Raw genomic sequence first — 22992 nt, forward strand, 5'->3', positions numbered from 1 at the left:
CTAATCTGGATTCACACCAGAAATGATGTTGTGGCATTGGTGCAACACTGGTGGATTCTGCACAGCATAAATATAACATCTTTAGGACGTTATAAAAAAGATCTGTTTGGGCATTTTGTGTTCACACAGCACAGGAGAACACAAGCACTGTCAGCCAAAATAGATCAACAACAACACAAGCCTTTATTGGCATATAGCCAAAATGGATCTTTTTTCTTGCCTGCAGCATGGAGCTCTTGTCAGTTTCACAGTGGTGTCCGCCATTTTGTTTGCTGCAGCAGATTCTCCGTGGCGGTTCCCTACGGAAGTTTCCTTTGCTTGTAGGTCATCCATTTGCTGTTTCACTGTAAAAAGTGGAAGAATAAGGTTTGTTTGGCCTAGTGCTTATCCTTTTTTTGTTTTGAGGGGGATATCTGTGAAGCTACAGCAACACAAATATGCACATATTGCAACTTCTCGAATTGTGTTGTCATAGCTTGCAGACATCTCCCTCAAAACAAACAAACAGAAAAAGGAAAAAAAATGACACATGAACGAGATTGCTAGGCCAAACAAACTTTATTCACCTACTTTTTACAGTGAAATAGCGAATAGATGAGCTGCAAGCAGAGGAAACCTCCGTGGGGAATCTCTATGGAGAATCTGCTGCAGCACACAAAATGAAGGGCTCAAGTGGCAGAAACGAAAGTGAGACCACTCTGACAACCACTACGTCAGACTACACAGAGAAGCCATTGAAATTCACAAGCACATGGACAACTTGAACAGGAAGGAAGAAACCATGAAAATGAACAGAATTTGGCTGCCAGTGTTGAAAAAACTCTAGAATCAAGACAGTGACTAATCATCTCCACACAAACACAGGACAACTATAGACAATAGCAATCAAAGGAAACAAAGACCAGGACACTTCTATTCAGATGCATTCACCTATTGACCTTGCTATCTTCATTGTTACTCCCAGGCTACAGACTTCTTTGTGACTCACATACCAGGCTACTCTATTCAGAGGGCCTCACCTTTTGACCTCACAGTATATATACTCCACTTGCTTTCCATTCCTACTATCAGATCCTCTGAAGATGCCAGCCACAGATGCAGGCGAAATGTCAGGAGAGAATGCTGCTAGAACATGGCCATACAGCCCGGATGCTGCTTGAACACGGCCACACAGCACCCCAGAAAGTGAGACGTTTGGGTGGGAGAAATAAAGCATTTCCTGCCTGCAGGCATTAGCTCAGAGGGGCAGGGCCCAAGGAAGGAGGACTCCAAAGGAGGAGCCCTGGCTTTTCTAATATCTGGGCTGATAATGGACTCATCCCACTTTTCAAAATGTTTTCACAGGTAAGGTATAGACCAGTGATGGCGAACCTTTTTGAGACCGAGTGCCCAAATTGCAATCCCAAACCAACTTATTTATCGCAAAGTGCCAACACGGCAATTTAACCCGAATACTGAGGTTTTAGTTCAGAAAAAACAGTTGGCTCCGAGGCGTGCGTTACTCGGGAGTAAGCTTGGTGGTAGTCAGTGGCTTTGCTTTGAAGCAACCATGTAACTCTTCCAACAGGTGAATCATGACCCTAGGAGGGTTTACTCAGAAGCAAGCCCCATTGCCAGCAACTGAGCTTATTCCCAGGTAAAGGATCACGCTTTAGTTCTTTGCATGAAAATCAGTGGGGTTTAACAGCGCTCAACAGGGTTACCTACACTGCTTCCCCAAAACTAGGTCTTAGGTTTAATGCTAATAATCTAGGCCAGCCTAATTGTGTGTGTGTGTGTGGGGGGGGTGACTCTGTTTGTGCGTGCCCACGGAGAGGGCTCTGAGTGCCACCTCTGGCACCTGTCCCATAGGTTCGCCACCACTGGTATAGACTACCACCAACCATCCCATTAAGAAACTAACAACAGCACTGTTGTATGTCAGTCCTAAATGAGTCCTTGTATGAGTTCACTCCTTCCTAGCCCAACTTGACACAAAAGTTATGTTACTACACCTGAGGGAGAGGGAAGGAAGGAAGAAAACATTCTGGTGACAGGCGTTTAGTTTTCAGTCTGTTAGAAATTCATAACATATAATAGCTTATGCTTCAGAAAAACAAAGTGCCTGAAGAAATGCAGAGTTTAACCTTCAGGGACTGGCTGTTTGCAGTAGATCTCTCGTGTGTACTACGTCCAGAGAGATTAGGAAAGAATACTAACCAAAGATATTGAATAGGGAATGTGTTTTTCGAATGCATTATTTTCAAGAATGATCACCAGAAAGCAGAAAGGTACGTCTTCATCTTACCTCTGCCACAAAACACGCAGCTATTTCATAGCAAAGAGAAGGAACATTCCGGATTCTATGTTGGAACAGATAAGGCTCTTCTAAAGATTACTTGGGATGCAAAAGACCTTTCCATTCACATGTCTGACATGATAGATGCTCAGCAACAACTTACCATTTTTTACTGAGGAAAGCCTGCTGTGCTGAAGCAATACATATTTTTTTTTCTTTCTGCCCTTGCTCCCTTGGGACCTATAGCTGTTCATGCTTTCTAATAAAACTGCATAATTGCAAGAGGAATACTCAGGAGTATCAAACAATGTTGCATTACACCATTTTTTATGAATGGTGATACTCCGGGGAGCACATCATAAATTGTTGTTTTGCTAAATTCTATTCAAATCAGACTTACACAGTGTAGTAATTTACTCAAATGAACAGTTTGTACAGAGCCCAACCAATAGCTGATGAAACTCAATCACCTGTCTTCAGCAGTGGCCTGATGCAGATTCTTTTGGAACTTTTTTTAAAAAAAATATGTATTCTAGAATTGACTTAATAATGGGGATGGATAAATTGAGTACCCAACAAGAACCGTTTGTATTTATCTGCTCCAGGCATCAGTCTATATCTCTTTTGAACTGAGGTATAATATTGGATATTTCCGCTCCCACAGGTATAGAGGAAAAATGAGACAACTGTCCCCACTCCATTTCTGTTTATCCTTACGCTGAAGTTTTTATAAATATATTTGCATTGTATAAACATGCTGTGCAGATTTTATTCAGCGCCCCTTTCAAATTGCCCTTATGATCTGTTTGAACAGTCAGTTGCTAATGGGTTTTTTGTATCATTTCTGAAACAAACTGCTTTGGTTTCTGGATGCTAACAGGCTTTTAAAAAAAACACAAACCTTTTTAGTAGAAAAATCTGCTTGCATCCTATTAGCATCCCAGTGCTCAGCCATTTCTTATGAAAACTGCTTTCTCCTATTTTCAGTTTTTCTTTGTGCTTTTGAATTGCTCCAGTGTGCTGTTTGGACTGTTTGGAGCACTTCCAAAAGGACCGCTATTTTTTTCCTGCTTTTTTCTGTGCCGTGCTCTTTTTTTTACAGCTACGGGCATGTCAGTGGTACTGCTATAGCATGACAGTGCAAATCTTAGGTGTGTTTTTTTAAAGCTGATCAAGAATATGGTGTAAGAAAAAGAGGGGAAAATAGCAGCACAGTTTAAAATTGTCAGAACACTTCAACGTGCTTTAGAGACGGTTCATAGACAGAGTGAAACGAGCTGTATAAAACACCCGTCCCTTGGTTGATTCACTCAGCTTTGGGCCAATAGATGAAATTTGATTTGGAATGATAATCTGAAAGGGACCAATGTCTTAGAATTGGAAGTGGAATTATAAGACATTTAATCCAACCTCCTGTTCAGTACAGAAAACCCAAACCTAGATCTTCTCATACGGATGACTATGACTTGCCTAGTCTTTGCTTAAAATCTTCATCAATGGAGAGTCCATCACTCCTAAGCATTTGCTCAACCACTCTTACCATTAGGAAGTTTTTCCTTATCATTCAACCAACATTTATTCTGCCTGTTATTTAAAGAAAATAGATGAATGGGGATAGTAAATAAAAATGAGGTGGCAGAGAAGAAGCAGAGGTGTAGTACTGAAAGTAATGAAGGTTGGAAAAACCAAAGAGAGCAAGAATGGAAGAAAAGGGGTCAATACAGGTGAGGGAGATGAGATCTGTAGTCTACCATGAACCTTGAAATCCTGGTGCAATACAAAATCTGTCTTCCTATAAACTGGAAGTTTTCAGGATGGTGAGGAGGCAAAGCCTTTGTGCTAAAGAGTAAAGAGGATGCCAAAATTAACAACCAGCTGAGCCATGGACTGTGGTTTAATTGTATAGGACCCATGCATGTCTGAGCTATGTGCCCCTCAAAAGACTTTCCCCACCTTCTCTGTGACTTCATGTAACAGTTAAAATGAAGCTTCAAAAGAGCATCTATTCCATTATTACTGTTCTGGTTCTTTGACAGGGTGTTAGGTCTCTTTACCTTAATCCAATAAATGGACTCTGAAGTGATAATCAGCACCATTTATTGTTGAGGTATTCAAGCACCATACTTGGCAAAGCCAGTTCTAACAAAGCTGGAATTTGAGGTCCCATATATTCCCCAAGATTCCCCCCTCCCAAATTCCCAGAGGCAGCCTCTGGAACCGAGACTGCCCCAAGGTCAGAAACAGATAGCAGAGGAGCCACCTGGTCTCCTGTTCACAACAAGATAGCAGTCGTAATTCTTTTCTCATGGGACAGGTGAGGCAGGGGAGACCTATTTTACTACAAAGAATGCAAAGCAATAAAGCACAGGTCAAGGGAAAAAAATGAATAGATGGAAGTGGTTACATATACCAGGTTGGTTACATATATCAGAAGAAGCATTAGATTGCTATATATGGTTGGTTACATAGATTCCAGAGCATATCCCTTTCCCTCAAACACCCTCCTGACACAGGGCCCTCAGACTGTTCTTTCTGTCCAGAAATTTCTGAAATGTGTTACTAAAAATGGAAGCTAGTTATAGTATATGGCTTCTTTCAAGTTCTTATGTAGCAAGTAGATGATCATTTTCACTTTTGTTCAGTGTTCCCGTTGTTCTTCTCCTCCACAACTTTTGTTTTAATCTAATAAGTGGCCCTGTGACTTACCACATGGGAATAATAAATTTTGAATCCAGGTTTAGCCACAAAGTAGTCATCAGACTTGAAACTTATCTTCAGCTGATTTGTTTTTGATGTTATTCTCGGGGGAACTTCCTTGTGCCCGCACCAACGTCCTCGGATAATTGTGCTGATTTCAGATATATCTTCCACTTCCACAAAGTCATATCTGGAGCCAAGGTAACAGAACAAGAAACTGGTGTCAAAATGTTCCTTTACTATTAGCTCATTGTTCAGAACTGACCTCAGTCACTAAGATATTTAGCAGAAATCTTGTTCACCATCAAGCCCCAGTTCCAGATTCTGGAAGTCCATAAATGAACTTCACAACATCACTGAGCCCTCCACATGGTTTCTGAATTTCCTTCAACCAATCCCCATGTCCCCAATTTTACAACTACTGGAGCAGGTGAGGAGGCAGAGGGAGGAGTCCTCCTTTCTCTCCTCTAAGATTGCCAGTATAAAGCTGCCATCTGGTGGGAGACTCACTGCTGCGGGGGGCATTGCCAGTCAAGTCATTGCCTTGCCAGCAATGTGTTGACATAATTTCCAATGCAACCGGAAGAGATGTCACTCCATCACTGTCGATCCTGTAGCATTTGACCAAAACTCTATAGAGTGCTGACTGAATGCTGCAGTGTTGTTGGCAACATGCGGATATCACTTCCAGCCGGTGGTGGGATCCAAAATTTTTAGTAACAGGTTCCCATGGTGGTGGGATTCATAGTGCCAATGAGGCTGGGCGTGGAACAATGGGGGCAGGGGCGGGCATTCCGTGGGCAGGGCATTCCTGGGCAGGGCTGTGGCAAGGACGCAGCCGCTGCGCCGGTCCTTGGGTGGGAAACGAATGCACGCAGGTGCAGGCTGCCACGCATGCCGGTGCGCCTCCTGCTAGACTGCTTCAAGTTCTGCGCGCTACTGCTGAGAGGGGCATAACTAAGGCAAAAATCATGTGGCAAAATCACCAATTAGTAACCCCCTTTTGGCACACACAAATAATTAGTATCCTACTCTCGGGAACCTGTGAGAACCTGCTGGATCCCACCTCTGCTTCCAGCCATGCCAAAATCAGTGTGACTGCATCAGAATGCAGTCCCTCTCCCATGCCACATATTTTTCTCCTGCTGCCCAGATGAGCAGCAGAAAAAAAAGCTCACTGGGGAAAGGATGTACATTGCTCCTAGCGGAAATGTGAGAACTCTCCACTCCATGATTGCAGTTGCAGCAAAGTGAGACCTGTCCTTCCTCCTGCGCACTTGACACTGCACCCAAAATCACAAGTGAGCAGGTAGGGAGAAAAGTAGAAAGCAGTTTTTTCTTGCAGATGAGATTTGAATTCCAGCCAAAAGGAACACTCAAGCTGCAGTTCTCCCCTACCTTTTAAGGCAAGAATTATGGGCCATGAAATCTTGACCTTTGAACCTAGGGAATATAAGTTGGTGGCATTACTGCATGAGACAGGGCCTTGGACTTTTAACCACCGTGATCTGACTAAGGATAGGTCCAGTATGCTATCTGGTGTTGATGCTATATCATGCAAGTGTGAACTAAAATTATCTGGGACAAAATCTCTTAGCTTTCCCCCTAGGATACTGCAGTGTCCACCATGAAAATTGAATTGTGGAAACTGCAGGGGTCACACTGGCTCAAAGAGCTTTGTGGACTAGTGGGAATCCTAAATTGGGACTGCAGGGACCGGCACAGAATATGCAATCAGCTTTTCAGATAGTGCAGAGGTTTCAACTGAGTTTACAAAGCCTGATCAAAAGTTAATTCTAGTTAATTTCCACTATGGTTGCTGTGGGTATCGGTATAATGATATATCATGGTTGATGCAGATAAGGGAAGGGAGCAGTGGTGGGATCCAAAAATTTTAATAACAGGTTCCGATGGTGGTGGGATTCAAACAGTGGCGCCACCGCACACACGCACCTCCAGTCCCTATTGGGCAGGGAGGTTGCTTTAGTAATCCCTTCTTGGCACTCAGAAAAAATCAGTAACCACTTCTAGAGAAGTGATGAGAACTGGTTGGATCCCACCTCTGGAAGGGAGGAATTTGCACTGTAGAGAGAACAGGACAACTGGACACTTGGACCCCTCTGAACAACAATGGCACCAAACAGGGTATTTAAACCTGATACTTCAAACGTTTAAAATGATAGCACTGTAACTACAGAGATCTTTCCTTGGAAACACTCCATAGAAAATGCACACATGCCTGACATGTCTCTTGACAACAAGCCCTTTTCATTTTTTTTAAAATCCCCAATAGAACTTTGTAGTTTATTTATTATGGACTGAAATCCATCCGTACACTTTGAATGCTCTGCAGAAGCAAAAGAGCCATAAAGCAGCCAGTGCAGTGAAGAATACGGCTCCTTTGGGCCTCCAAATTGCATTTTTATGCAAATAAACATTAAAAAGAACAAACCCTGCATATGGCTATCAACTTAGTCATATGTCTGTTATTTCCTTAGCTGCTCCTTCACCCTTCCTCTTCTTTTATTGACAAGACTGCCATACAAAACAACAGGGTGTATTGGATCAAACGGCTTGCAAACCAGATAGAAGTCCAGAGCTTACACATTTCCAAGGGGTTGTATAATACCAGAGTCCCTGGACTCACTGAAAAGGTTGCCAAATTTCAGATGGTGGTTGGAGATCTCCTGGAATTACAACCGATCTCGAGACAACAGAGATCAGTTCATCACCAGGAAATGGCTGCTTTGGAAGGTGGACTCTGTGGCATTATACACCAGTGAAGTTCCTCCCCTACTAAACCCTCCCCCTCCTTAGCCTTTACTCCCAACATTTCCAGGTATTCTGGAAGGAGCAGCAGTGGCGTAGTGGTTAAGAGCAGGTGCATTCTAATCTGGAGGAACCGGGTTTGATTCCCCGCTCTGCCGCTTGAGCTGTGGAGGCTTATCTGGGGAATTCAGATTAGCCTGTGCACTCCCACACACACCAGCTGGGTGACCTTGGGTTAGTCACAGTTCTTCTGAGCTCTCTCAGTCCCACCCATTTCACAGGGAGTATGCTGTGAGGGGGGAAGGGCAAGGAGATTGTAAGCCCCCTTGAGTCTCCTACAGTAGAGAAAGGGGGATATAAATCCTCCTCCTCCTCCTCCTCCTCCTCCTCCTCAACCAGGAGCTGGCAACCCTATCCTAGAATGAGCTGAATGGGAGATGCTTGTGTTCTGTATATTAAAAATATTTTATCCTACCTTTTTTCTCCATGGAACTCAAGCACCCTACATGGTTCACTTCTCTTCCATTTTATTCTCACAACAACCCTGTGATATAGGTTAAGTGGAAAGAGACTGGACTGGCCATGGATATGCAAGTAAACTTTGTGATAGAGAAGGAATTTAGACCTGGATCTCTTCAGCCCTACTCTGACACCCTGACTCAGGGGAGTCAAACATGTGGTCTGGAGATTGGATTTGGTCCCTTGAGAGAGCTTATCAGTCCAGACAGGCACCTCACCCCACAGCGGGCTCACCAATTGAGGCACCCACCCCACTCCCAATCTGACATGGCAAGCCAATCCCTCCCAATGCCAATCTGGGTTGGTGAGGCCGCTGTGGGCTTGCCACCTGAGGAAGCCACTGCCTTCTCTCCTCAGTGCTGAGCTGGACTAGCAAGCTTGTTGTGGGTTTGCTAGCTGCAGCAAATGTTTGAAAAGTCCATTTTTATTTGTCGTGAGTGTGAACGGAACCCACAAATCTCAATTTCTGCACCTTCTTCAGCTTTATTGGGGTCATTTTTAGAGCAAATAATCAGGAGCAACAGTGGGTGAAGTAGAAACTTAACAACAAAAGAAACGAAAATGGACATAATTGTACATTCCTAGACCTGAGGATTCAGATAAGAACTGTGACTAACCCAAGATGACAACATTCACCACGTAAGTAAATAGGCTTCTAAAACAGAGTCCTGTCATGCAGTCTGAGTAATGACTGGGGGGAAAGAATGAAAAATGACTTGCCCTCATTAGTTCCGGTGAACTCTGAGAAGAAGGCAACCAACCATCAGCCACCTCATTATTTTTGTTGCTTTTGTCCACTGGATTTCTCTCATAGACAATTTCTCTTTTAAGCATTGCAATCTGCTTGCTGGGGAAATCATATAGTCCCTTCTGGTCCACCTGAGTTTATAGCTTGCTTGGGCTGCAACATAGGGGGTCCTGTGAGTTCCTTCCAAGGGCAGCATCTCACACATGGTTTCATCAAACAGGAGGCAGTAAAAATTTCTTTGCCCATTTGAATGTGCTACTCATGTGGTGCAACTTTACACTTACAACACCCAGAGTACGTTATTTGGGAGGGGAGAGAAAGCACTGATTTTTTTCCCCCTCTGGTATCTTTGAAACACGAGCACATGGGGAAATAGTTTTCTATTTCTAAAGTGGAAATTCTAGTGCACATTCCCCACATTCTTTCAGCAATTGTAGGGAAAATAACACATAATAGATACAACACAGCAGTAAAAAAAATAAAAGAATGAAACCTCTTAAAATTTTAGTGCAAATTTTCCACATTCTTTTAGCAATCCTACGGGGAAAACCATAATGGATACAACACAGCAAAGAATAGAAGAAAGGAACCTAAATAAAACAATTTAAATTTTTTTTTCCAGAACACAAAAAGCAAGTTCTGATAATTGTTTGTAATATTTTTGTTTTGCTCTGATGCTAAAATGCATGGCTATACTTTTTCTGGTATTCCCAATTCTCAAGGTAATGAAGAACACAAGAATTTTTGGAAATATCCTTGGCTTTCAGATACTCAGGGAATATGGAGGAGTGTTCTCTCTTTAATTTTGTGTTCTGCTCCTAAAATAGGGTTGATTACTCCCAGACATGACCATTGGCTGAAAGTATGACATCCCATTCCCTTCTAAAAAAAACCTCCCAAAAGTGACATAATACCTCAGTAGGAATTGGCTGAATATCTATGGTTCAACTAGTTTCCCCTGGAAGTGACAACATTCTGCTCTAGGAATTGCCAAAAACTCTATGGCTATCATAGGCCGTTTCCGCACGGCCCATTAATGGCGCCCTGGGGATGGGATAAACACCGTCCCCAGGGAGCCATTCGCACAGGCGGCGCTGCTGCAACGCAGCAGCGCCGACCTGACTCCGCTCCCCCTGACGCCGCCCTGAAAAACAACCCTTTAAAGGGTTGTTTTTCCTTCCACAGCGTGTTCCCGGCGGCGCGGTGCGAACAGCACCGCCAGGAACACATTGTTTCCCTTCCCCGTTCCACTCACCGTGTCCCCGTCGTCGGCCTGCTGGCCGTTGCAGCCCCGCCCACTCTGTCCTCGGAGGACAGCGTGGTGCGCGACGGCCAGCAGGCTGGCTGGCTGAGTGAAACGAGAAGAAGCGGCCCCGTCGCGGAGCTGCCTGCCGTCTGCGGCCTCTCTGGAGGCAGCCAGCATGCTGCATCCGAGCGGCCTCCACCTCCCGCAGCTGGCGGAATTCTTGCGGCGTGGGAAATTCTGCCGTGCAGAAACAGCCATAACCATTTGGCCAATTCCTAGAGGAGCATGACATCACAACCGGGTTTCCCCATAAATGCTGTTTCCTTGTTGGTTTATGTCTCCAGTCCCCATCTGGTGTTCTGATGGCTGCCAAGATGGACCTGGCAACCCTACTGCTCAAAATTCTGTGACATCTGCAAGGAAACTACAGAGCAAAACCCATGAAGTAAAAGTATTACTGAAGTAATTCTAGTCATGGAATAGCTGGAGGAACTGGCTCATTCATTAAAAGGACTCCTCCTGTTTAACAGAAAAATCAAAGCACTGACAAATTTTCTGCTCCTCCAAAAAATGTAGGTATTGTAAGTTGGGGATGCCATCTTAACTTCCACACCCTGATACTGTCTAGTAGTCTGACATTTTGTGCTGGCTTGCTCCTTGTGTTTTATGTATCTATACTTTCTTTCACTCTTTTAGCCTCAGTTGTCCTCTTCCTTAGGTCTGGGGTGTGTCACTGAACGTGACAGAAATTGCTCACTGGCTTAACTTCCATATTAGGCCTCATCTTTATGTACTGGATATGTCTGCACAGGTGGATGATACATGTAACAGCCCAATCAGTGTAGACTGTTACACAGATATACGAAATATATATTTGAAATCCATACCTTTGTAAAATGTACAGAATATATGTTAGGCACCTATTGGAAACCATAATATTGGGCAGGTGGCTGAGATTCGGTCCCTGCCCCCATGCAAATAGAATGATCATATGTCTCATAGGAAAAGTCACATATCAAGTTCTGGCTGCTTTGCAAAGTGCATCTGAAGATCTGTCAGGAAAGTTAATGTGGGGACTGAGCCTAAAATACAACTTTAACACCTATCCTGTGATTTTAATGATAGATTTTTTTATTGAACAAAATAGTTCCTTACTGCATTTCTTCCCTGCTTTTTAACCCCAGTGGGGAGCAGGGCTTTGCAGGCATTCATGAATGTTCAGCCCAGTTTATCTGAGGCTCATTCCACACATGCAGAATAATGCACTTTCAAACTGCTTTCAGTGCTCTTTGAACCTGTGTGGAATAGCAAAATCCACTTGCAAACAGTTGTGAGAGCCGTTTGAAAACGCATTATTTTGCGTGTGTGGAATGGGCCCGAGATGTATTCTGAAATCCAATTCCTATAAAATAGGTACCATTGGACTCTGCAGAATCTAAATCTGGATAAATAGGTGCATTAATTATATACGAAAAGAAAAAAAATCAAATTAAATCAATGAAAGACCCAGAAGTGTCCTGAATTTTCTTAATTCCAGCCCCTGCAAGATAATAAAAGGCTGGGATATTATTACAATACACAAATTAACGCTGCAAGTACAAGGTAAGGATAAGGGGAACATTTGGTACCCGAAGTTCCTTCATTCTTGTGTGTTTTATGAGCCATCAAGCAGCATCCAACTTATGATGACCCTATGAATGAATGACCTCCAAAAAGTCCTATCATTAACAGCCTTGTCCAGCTTTTGCAAACTGAAAGTGATGGCTTCAATATTAATATCATTTAATGACCTTTACTGAGGGCCAAACTACACGGGACACTGAGAATCCATTATGGGATCTCCTGACAAACAATTTAAGCTTATGCAAAAATGCAGCTACAGAAGGAAAGGAGGGACTCAGTGCCACAGCACTGCGGCAAGAAGAAGTGTAATCTGGAAGTCAACCTGTCAGCAGCTGTTTTGCAATCAATTAAATCAGGAGTCTTCAAACTATGGCCCTCCAGATGTTCATGAACTACAGTTCCCATCAGCCCCTGCCAGCATGGCCAAGTGGTAGGGCTCATGGGAATTGTAGTCTATGAACATCTGGAGGGCCATAGTTTGAGGACCCCTGAATTAAATCAACAGGGAAGAGACTTCTGCTTGGGAGAAGGAAGCTGCCCAGGATGGAGTCAAACCTTGGGACCCAACCAGTTTGTGAAACTGAGGATTCCTCCACATGTCAAACGAGAATTCATCTTTATTCATTTTTTACTGCAGTGATAAGATTAACATTTTGTGAAGCATCCTTCTCCAACTCTTGCCACCAACCCACCTGCAGATCTCATTCTCTGGCTCTTCCAGTCCAAACTGACTGTCGAACACCAGCTGTATCCTTGTGTTCTCAGGCGAAAGCAACCTCCATGTCAGCAACAAGTTCCTGGGATAGCTGTTTGGGAAACGGGGGCTATGGATGTGGCCATTTCCCCGGATATGGATGGTCTCCTCTTTCCGGTACAAGGCTGTGAGGTGATTGCTCTCTGTTAATAATCAAAATGAGTATGTGGTTCAGAACAGGGGGAGGCACAAACAAAGAAACATTCAAAACAAGTTAACAATAAAAACTTGGTACAGACATTCTCAAACTTTCCATATTTATTCTCCGTGGTTTAATACATGATTATTTTGGGTTTTTTTTTTAAAAAGAGCATATAAATATAATTTTAGATTTAATCTTAACTGCTGGAATGTTAATAACAAGAAACTGGAAATATACTGAAAAATTTGAAATTAGACTGTATCAGTAAAGCATGGCAATATTATTCTTTTAAGGTTATCCAAATAGTATGTCTGAAGGCAATTCAAATGGTTATTTCTTTTAACCTGTAAAATATCTTTTACTTTTGTCAATATAATTTGCATTTAAATTTGAACATATTTCATCATTACATTGTGAGCTAAGGTTTCTTTTGAAGTTGCAAGGGTTTTTTTCCCCCTCATGTCATTTTGTCCTTGTTTCATAGTATTATTCGCATACAAACTTATACAAATATACATGGAAAAACCTGCTTGTTCCAAATTTCAAAATTGTCTACCTTGGCAGGATTTTGAGAACAAACTGAATGGATTACCTTTTGGAGGACTAGGCCTCAGAATACCTCACCTGTTGTTGAAAATAAGGCATGTGATATTGTTAATTCAAAGCTGGATTCCTCAAATGTGTAATGTAGTCGCAATATGTGTGTGTGTGTGTGTGTGTGTGCGCGTGCGTACGTGCGTGCGTGCGTGCGTGCGTGCATGGTAGGCGATAAGGATGGGAGACCCTACTTTGTGAGGGAATTAACTCTTTCCTGTGTCAATTCCCTTTAACAAAAATGGTCACCTCAGGCTGCTTTTCATATCTTACTGGGCAATGGTGGGGGAGGAAAGGAAGGAACCAGCACAACATGAGTCTCTGTGTTTTTTTTCCCTATTACCATTTAAACAGCCATGGGAAAAACATTTTTAACAAGGGATATAGCATATAGAGGAAATATTTAATACTTCTCTCTTTCCTAGTATAATTGGGCTCCATCCATGTTGTCCCCTCCAAGGACTATGTTTTGTGGCTAAATCATGTCATGGATCTGGTTTCTGATACCCAACATCATGTGTACTTCAGCTGTAGTCTATTCCTTTCACAACAGATACCATGTGAACAATTTTAGCACTATATGGAAAGGGTAATTTTTCTGCCAGTTTCCTGACAAACTTCCTGTCTTGTTCTACTGTCCGCTGCAGAATAATGGGCCGAATTGCAAAGATATCAACAACTACGAACAGAATCCAAATATTCAAGAACCACAAGGAAATTTAAACAGAATGCACTGGAATGAGAAGAAACACCTTCATTTGTAGAGAAATTCTGTTTTTACTCCATTTCTCCCAAAAATCAAGCAATCCATTTGTATCCCTCTTTTTAATAATCTGGAGTTAGTTTCTAAACCACTGTAAACGTTCCGAAATAGCCAATGCCTTCCCCAGTCTTCATGTACTCCAACTGGAGCACCACCCTGTGGTATATAGCAAGTTTGAAGTTACAAAAAGGTGGATTAATATCTCTTCAAAGCGAAGTCAAACAGAAATAAAAAAGAACCCCTTTTTTAAAAGAGAAGAAACAAGTAAGAGTCATCATTGGCTATATTAAAAAAATCAAATTAGGGAAAAGAAATTCCCCTTCCCATTAACTATACTTGATGTCTAAAACAGATCAAAGGAGATGACATCCCTGAGAAGCATATTTCAAAGGATCGGTAACATTGTAAAAACCCCATTTTCATCTGCCTTATCAAGATTACACAGAATCCAGCTGACATTAATACAAATATCTGTCTCTGCTCACCAGTTTAAAACCAATTGGCAACAAGAACTGCCTTCTTGCTTGATCAATCAAGTAACTATCTATACCAGCATTCTGAATCCAACAGTGGCCAACCATATGCTATGGAAAACCGACAACAACCATATTCTCCTTGCAAACTCACAAGCAGAGCAAAATGTTGTTTGCCCCCAACATCAGTCCTAAACACAAGAACATGTATTCTATTGCAGAAAAACAACCAAGGACAAAGCACATTTGATCATCATTAAGGTGTCCCAGGACTGTTTCTTGTTCCTAAAACAATGCTCGAGTTGTGAATCATTCATTACCTCACTGGCCAAAGTCAACTGAGCTGTGATTCAATTGACAGCTGTCTGCTAACTTCCCACCATTGTTTTCAGAGCAATTAGGAAAAACTAAGACCCCAAATTGCTTTTTAATCTTCCTTTGATCACCAGAAGAATTTCCACTAATCTGGAAACCTGACATTAAAAAAAGAAGTATTAGAAGATATAACAACAATATTTTATACTTGTCTGCTATTATATATTTTTTTTTAATTAGAACTAACAGCCAACCTACATGTTACAGTCAATGTAGAGATGCCATTGAAAATAGGGCAGTTATCTTCAGGCTGAGAGTATCTATTGCCCCTGCTGGACACTCACTTTTGGTAACATGGAGACTATCAATAAGATGAAGGGAAGCAACATGACAAGTGGGGGGTTGTGCGGCTTCCGGGCTGTATGGCCGAGTTCTGGTAGCATTTTCTCCTGACGTTTCGCCTACATCTGTGGCTGGCATCTTCAGAGGATCTTCTCTCTGTGATACACCTCTGAAGATGCCAACCACAGATGCAGGCGAAACGTTAGGAACAAGATCTACCAGACCACGGCCACACAGCCCAGAAAACCCACAACAACCAGTTGAATCCAGCCGTGAAAGCCTTCGACAATAAATTGTGAAAGTGGATTGAAAGTGCATTATTCCGCATGTGCAGAAGGGTCCTTACAGGTGCAACTATTTATACTGGCATGCCCAGCTCCTGTGAGCTATCCCCTAGCTTACAGTGGTGGCGAACCTTAGGCACTCCAGATGTTATGGACTACAATTCCCATCAGCCCCTGCCAGCATGGCAAATTGGCCATGCTGGAAGGGGCTGATGGGAATTGTAGTCCATAACATCTGGAGTGCCCAAGGTTCGCCACCACGGCAGGTAAGTGCATCTCACCCAACCAAAAGCAGTAGCACACTGCTTCCAACCCAGCTGTGTTTACTTTTGGCTGGTCTGGTCTGAGCATCCCACTGCTGGCCAGAACCTGTGGGGCTGTCCACTGCCCCTTATAACCTTATTCACCTCCCCATCATGTTAGAACTTTTAAAGCACTAACCTATTTCTTGCTAACATTGCTTTAAGCCTTCTTTGCGATTCAGCTTGAAATATTTCCTTCATCAACCTATTCTTTAGGTACATTTACACTTGCGATCTAGCCTGCTGCGAAGAAACTGCCGAAGGCAATGCGGTTTTAATTGAGCCTTACAATGCTTTGGTAAGAAAGATGGTGGTGTGAGTTAATCCTCCCAACTAATAATAGAAGGCATGCTAGCATTCCCACGCCACACAGCAGATAAACACAGTGCCATAAATTTCATTGCTTGGCTGAGGAAGATTTCACTTTGCGTACTTTGCTTTGGTAACGCATCAGCCTCAGGTCAATACTCAAAACCCGATGCCCTGACAAAATTCTGAAATAATAGAAATTTGCTTTTGAATAATGCATATGTTAAGGGGTGGGGAAATAAAGACCATATATGAGAGGGTCAAGGCCTTCGTGTTTTCATTCCTAGCCCGAAGTGCCTTTGCCTTTTCATTTCTTCTCAAGTCCTCCACTGGCACATGTATGAAATAAGCAGATATGGATAATGAATAAAACTGTTTACAATAGTGTTAGGAGAACCATGCTGTGGGAAAAAGATATTTAAGAACAAAATGAAATGGGAAAATAATGGGCTGTTGATATTGGCCTTGATACTGCAAGTTCAGGGTTTTTTCTTTTATATGTAAGAAAAACAGAAGACTTGGATTCACTGGAAATGCTAGAACTGTTCATCCCCATTAAAGGGTCACAGAAGGACAAGTAGGACATTTTGTTTTAATCTCGAACATCTCTAATAAGACTTCAGTCCAGCAACTTAACCGCAAGTCAGAATATACATTGCAAGGCTATGTTGACCAAGAGCATAAAGTTTCATAGAAACCAAAATCCTCATTCATAAGCTAAAACAGATCTCATTGGAGGCCTGACTGGCATTTAAAGCTAAGAAGAAATGGTAGAATGGATTGAACCACTTAAGACTCTTGGGGAGGGGTTATATTTTTCAAAGCTACTCTCTATTAATACTTCCCTGTCAATGGAAAATTAGTACTGGATTTGACTAGGCTCCTTCTTCATGATGAGTTGAGTTTTTTTTTACAAGGAAAAGCATTAAAAAGATGACTTTCTACAATGGGTACAGGTCACTCTATCACCTCAGGATTCTATCTTCTCATTCCGGCACATGATGCAATGTGGCCAAGGGTGTAACGAGAAAACTGGAGCCCTGGGCAAAAACTGAGTTGGATGCCCCCCCCCCAATGGGCGGCTACTCCACCACGACCAATTTTTTTTTTGCACCAGGACATTGGTGGCTGCAGGGGGTGCATTTTTAGACATATCAGCACCAAAATTTCAGAGTATCATCAGGAGACTGTCCTTATGCTACCCCCAAGTTTGGTGAGGTTTGGTTCAAGGAGTCCAAAGTTATGGACTCCCAAAGAGAGTGCCCCATTCTCCATTGTTTCCAATGGGAGCTAATAGGAGAGGGAGGCTACAGCTTTGAGGGTCCATAACTTTGGCCCCTCTGAACCAAACTGCACCAAACCTGGGGGTATCATTAGGGCAGTCTCCTGATGAGACCCTGAAAGTTTTGAGACTGTGCCTTCAGAAATGTGCCCCTCCCAGCCTGCAACCCCCATTGACAGCAATGCAGAAAATTCAATGCAGAACAAAGATTCTTGGGCAAGTTTCTGGGATGTCCCTGCAGGGGGTGCATTTTTGGATGTATCGGCACCAAAATTTCAGGGTATCATCTGGAAAGTGTCCTGATGGGACCCCCCAGGTTTGGTGCAGTTTGGTTCAGGGAAGCCAAAGTTATGGACCCTCAAAGCTGTAGCCCCCATCACCTATTAGCTCCCATTGGAAACAAGGGGGGATGGGAGCACCCCCCTTGGGAGTCCATAACTTTGGACACCCTGAACCAAACCTCACCAAACTTGGGGGTAGCATAATAACAGTCTCATGATGATACGCTGAAATTTTGGTGCCGCTAGCCTAAAAACTGCGCCCCCTGTAGGCCACAAATGGAAAACCACTAAAAATACCCCAAAACGAACCCTGCATTTTGATGCCCCCCACAAGGTGGTGCCAATGGGCATTACGCCCCCGAATGTGGCTAATGTTCCCATTCAGTTTCCATTCAGTTTCCAGAATGTGTAACCCATAACCTCAGTGTGTGCCCTAGATCTGAATGGATGTATTCTTGAGAATCCATGGATGAGGGAGTCAATGTGTCCCAGTGAATAAGAACTGGCCTCAGAACCAGGTTCCCATCTCCCTTCAGCCATAATCTAGGTGTAGTATTAGAAAACAGCACTGTGTTTTATTTCCCCAGTCCAAAAGACGAGAGGAGAAATGTTTTGCAGCATGATTCAAAGGATGGCCCAATGTGTGTCCTTCACTCATTGCTTATGAGCCATAGGCAGCTCAATACATGCAGACCTAAATGTGTAAGTAGCAGCACCGTAGGAGCAGAGTCAGCAAAGAGAACTAGGCAGATCCACAGCCAGGTCACCTGGCACCCCTGGAAGGGTTTGGAGAAGTGAGGTCAGGTGTGCCATCATCACGCCAGCACACACAATCCTTTGTTCAAGAGACTGTGGTTGACATAAGATTTTTTCGGACATCTGAGAAGAACACTTCTGACATCAGCACATCACTTCTGGGTTTTGCCAGAAGTCATATAGCACACCAGCACAATGTTACTGTGTCTGCTCAATTTCCCCCCAATTTTTCTCCCGTTGGCCTTTAAGGTGCCAGTGGAAAAAAAAACACAGGACAGCAGAAGGCACGCCTAACTGAGAGGCAGATTAAATTGCATGCCAGGCATTGCACTGAGAAGTCCAATTGTTCCAATTGGGGTCACGTGGGTGTGACTGGACTGTCCCCTCCCAGTATCCATTTGGCCCAGCAGCCAGTGTCCACTTGAGACCTTTCTCTGGTCGACAAGGTTTCTTCTTTCTGTTGATCCTTCCCTCTCTTAGGCCCCTTCCGCAAATGCAGAATAATGCACTTTCAATCCAGTTTCAATGCACTTTGCAGCTCAATTTTACTGTGCAGAATAGCAAAACCCACTTTTAAACAATTGTGAAAGTGGATTGAAAGTGGATTATTCTGCATGTGTGGAAGGGGCCTTAGTGAGTCACAGCCTTGTTTAACCATTCCATAAATATAATGAGTATTCTGAATACTTTTATAAAGTCAAGAGAGAAAGAATTAAAGCAAACCTTTGTGGTCAGGAGTACACAACACATTACTTTAAAAGAAGGGGGAGACACTTTTTTAAAAAGGAAGTTTCCACCCTTTTTCTTCCCTCTGCTGTTCTGCATTAGAAAAGCAGCAGGAGATAAAGAAGGCATCCAATCTAAAACAAGGGGAAGGGGACAGAAAGAAGCCTGCTCTTCTTTTTAAAAAGATTCTTTCCAACCCTCTAGTTCCTCTTCCCATCGCAGCTCTGGATCAGAGGATCAGACACAATGGGAAAGAATAAGGCAGCCAATTAAAAACTAGAAATTGGAAAGACGGGGGAGACATAGTATGAACAGTATGAAAAAAGGAGAAAGGCAGTCCTTTAAGGTAGTGTAGCAGCAGCAGCAGCAGCAGCAGCAGCAACAGCAGAAGCAGCATTAATATTAGGGTTGAGCAATACAGAAAATATTCAGTAAAATTTAGATTCGGGCTTATTCAGGCATAAAATTATCTGTATGCCTGAATAAAACAAATACCATATTCAGTATACCGGAATATATTCGGGTATCCCAAATAATTCGGGTCTGTCTAATATTTTTTTTGTATTTTGGTGTTTTTTGGATTTTGGCCTGCAGGGGACAGATGTTTAAAGCTAGGATCACTAAATTGTCAGGGTATCTTCCAGAGACTCTCCTGATGTTACCACCAGAGTTTGGTGACATTTGATTCAGGGGGTCCAAAGTTATGGAGGTGACCCATCCCCCATTGTTTCCAATGGGAGCTAACAAAAGATGGGGGCTACCCCTTTGAGGATCCATAACTATGGACCCCCTGAACCAAACTTGGGTGGTATCATCAGGAGAGTCTCAGGAAGATACCCTGACATTTTGGTACTACTAGCTTTAAAAATGTGCACCTCACAGATGCACCCAGAAATTCCCCATTGGCTGCAATGGAGTCACTTCAGAGCACAGAATTCCCCAGCTGTTCAGCAAGTTCTATGGTGGGAAAAATTAATTGGTTTTTCCCATCATAGACTTCAATAGGGCTGTTATGCCCAGCTGGCTCTGTGCTGGAGATTTTATTGGGGGCTCTGGGGGCGGGGGTCCTGCTCTGGGTAGAGGCATCTATTTCCCACAGGACTGCTGATATGTCTCCTGAAAGGAACCAGCCAACTTTGCTAAAGTTTGGATGGCTGGGCATTTGTTCTGTGAGCATCAGGTTCACCTTCAATTGGATGCCCACAGCATTTGCCTCTCCCATGCAAACTTCAGCAAAGTTGGCTGCTGGTTCCTTCCAGGAGACTCACCAGCAGCCCTGCGGGATATTTGGTGCAATACCCCCAGCAGAGACCTCCCGCATTGAAATCTCTACCACAGAGCCAGCTGGCCATAACAGAAAACCTCACCCCATCCCACACCCCCACTGCTTTTTTGTGCCACTACGCCACCACAGAGCATGGGATGCATGATTATTGTGTTCAGACATGTGGCTAAGGGCACGGGCTGTAATTTGATGGAGTTTTGGGGATGACATTGCAAAAATCATGAGAATCCACAAGAATCCATGTTTTTAAGCAGGTTTTTGTGCCACTGCGGTACCACGGAGCATGGGATACGTGATTGTTGTGTTCCAGGGGCCATGAGCTGTGATTTTGGGGTGATTTATTGCAAAAATCAAGAGCATTGGTTTGGGGATAGTTAAAGGGAAAGCTCCCTTTAAATCTCCCCCCCCCCATCCATGCCAAATTTAGCCAAAGAAAACAATACTGCCTTCAGCATTGTTTAAAAGAAGTCTATGAGACTCCCAACCCCCAACCCCCGAATCCATTTAAATAGCGGAATCGCAATTCAGATTTGGGCATTCAAATGGATTCAGATTCGGCTTGGATTCAGGCCGCTTGAATTTGGCCCGAATCCAAGGCGAATCGCTCAAATCGGGTCTGTTTCAGCTGTTTTGGCAATTTGGCCATGTCGAATCGCCAAGCCTAATTAGTATTATGGGAAATAAATCTACCAATGCGTCTTGGAGGAAAGTCCCTTTCCCACAATGTTCATTAGACGTATAAACCTGAGTTCATATGGCAGTCCCAGAGAATAACACCAAGGCCAGTAGAATATGCTGTACTTCTCCTCTAGGAACTGTAGCTCTGTGAGGGAAGAAGGTTCAAGGCCAAACTGCAGTTCTCAAAGTTCTTTGGAGGAAGGAAAGATAAAGTGGAATAATACCACATAAATCTTTCTAGTGTGAACCTAAAAGAATGCAAAAAATAAGCAATTTCAGAAATCAACGAAGAAAAGTGAAGGCTTGATTCTGCTTCTAATCATACCAGGCTCGGTGGACTAATGGTTCGGTGGACTAATGGTCTGATTGAGTATAAGGCAGTTTCCTGTGTTCATAGCTGAACACTGGACTGATTCTCACAGAGACTGCTTCCAAACAGAAGCTTTGAGTTCTGATATGTTCTTCCAGGAGTTCTTCCTTACCTGTTTACTAATCTTCGTGCTGTTGTTCTGTGCATTTCATCAACTCCCTTACACACATCAGTCAATAGTTTATGTTGCCAGCTTTTCACACATCACACAAAGGTTTGCAAAAAAAATGCTTCATTTTCTTTGCTTTGACAGCTAGCAAGATCTAACCAGTCAAGTCCACAGAGCTCCGAGTCAAGAGAACAAAAGCATTTTTGAATGCATGCCACAGAACAGTTCATTTTCAGGTCAAAACATGCCAAATAAACTGAAATTTGTACAGCTAGTTCTGTAGACCACCCCCCGCCCCCCACATCGTTTCCCCATAGTAAGCAAGATTTTTTTTATTTGCTGCATTCAGGACCCTGTGTAAATCAGAAGGAATGCTGGCAGGTTGCACTGGGGGGCTTTGTGGTCAACACGGCACATAACTGGAGGCAGCATGTTGGAAAGGGGAAGCAATTGGAAACAGCAGAGTGATTTCCCTTGGTAAACTTCACATGTACCTTTGTGTGTTGGAGAGGCAGACAGAGAAAGCAAGGATATAAACAATACAATGAATCAAAGCCACCACATTACATTACTGATGCTCTTGCAAGGAAAAGGATATCCCATGGTGCCAGTGATCCAAATCCTTCATGCTTTTCCTCGCAAAGGTAAATTGTTCACACTTCAACTCCCACACCAAATGCAAGGGCAGAACTGCGGCTGCTATGGTGGATATTTATTTATTTATTTAATAATTAATCAAAGACCTTTTCAGACTCCTTTCTCCAAATGTTCAAAGCAAGTAAACCAGGTGGTAAAGCATCATGAGTTGTGTATGGAGATGACCCCCCCCCAGAGGTGGGAACCAGAAGGTTCTCACAGGTTCCCGAGAGTAGGTTACTAATTATTTGTGTGTGTTGAGTGGGGGTTACTAATTGGTGATTTTGCCACGTGATTTTTGCCTTAGTTACGCCGCTCCTCTCAGCAGTAGCGCGCAGAACTTGAAGCAGTCTAGCAGGAGGTGCACCATCGTGCGTGGCAGCCTGCACCTGCATGCATTCGTTTCCCACCCAAGGACCAGCGCAGCGGCTGTGTCCTTGCCCAGCATGGTGGCAGGGGCTGGTGGGAATTGTAGTCCATGAACATCTGGAGAGCTGCAGGTTGCAGACCCCTGTACTGTTCACCACTTGAATTGCCACAAGAACAAGATCTGGTTGTGTGCTATAGCATAATGACAGAAGACTTACCCAGCAGTGTGTAGATAATGACTATGTGCATCCTTAAGGTGTGATGGATGCCCAGGTACGGAAAGTTCAAGACTTCCCATGCTTCTCTGGGAGATGGGCATATAGTAGTCTGGCCCCATCTACT

The 22992-nt window shown here is 43.3% G+C and overlaps 1 protein-coding gene across 2 annotated transcripts in view; it reads right to left on the reverse strand.

The window, feature by feature from the left end:
- Positions 1-22992, reverse strand: part of PDGFD (platelet derived growth factor D) — a 194398-nt gene that overhangs the window by 65736 nt on the left and 105670 nt on the right. For both annotated transcript variants that reach the window (XM_048494403.1, XM_048494404.1), the window contains exons 2-3: positions 12573-12777; positions 4985-5165 (exon numbers count right to left, since the gene is read on the reverse strand). In XM_048494403.1, coding sequence (XP_048350360.1) covers positions 4985-5165; positions 12573-12777 — 386 coding nt within the window. The remainder of the gene's footprint in view (positions 1-4984; positions 5166-12572; positions 12778-22992) is intronic.

The sequence above is a fragment of the Sphaerodactylus townsendi genome, linkage group LG04 (genome assembly GCF_021028975.2).
Source record: "Sphaerodactylus townsendi isolate TG3544 linkage group LG04, MPM_Stown_v2.3, whole genome shotgun sequence".
In the NCBI taxonomy this organism is placed as follows: domain Eukaryota; kingdom Metazoa; phylum Chordata; class Lepidosauria; order Squamata; family Sphaerodactylidae; genus Sphaerodactylus; species Sphaerodactylus townsendi.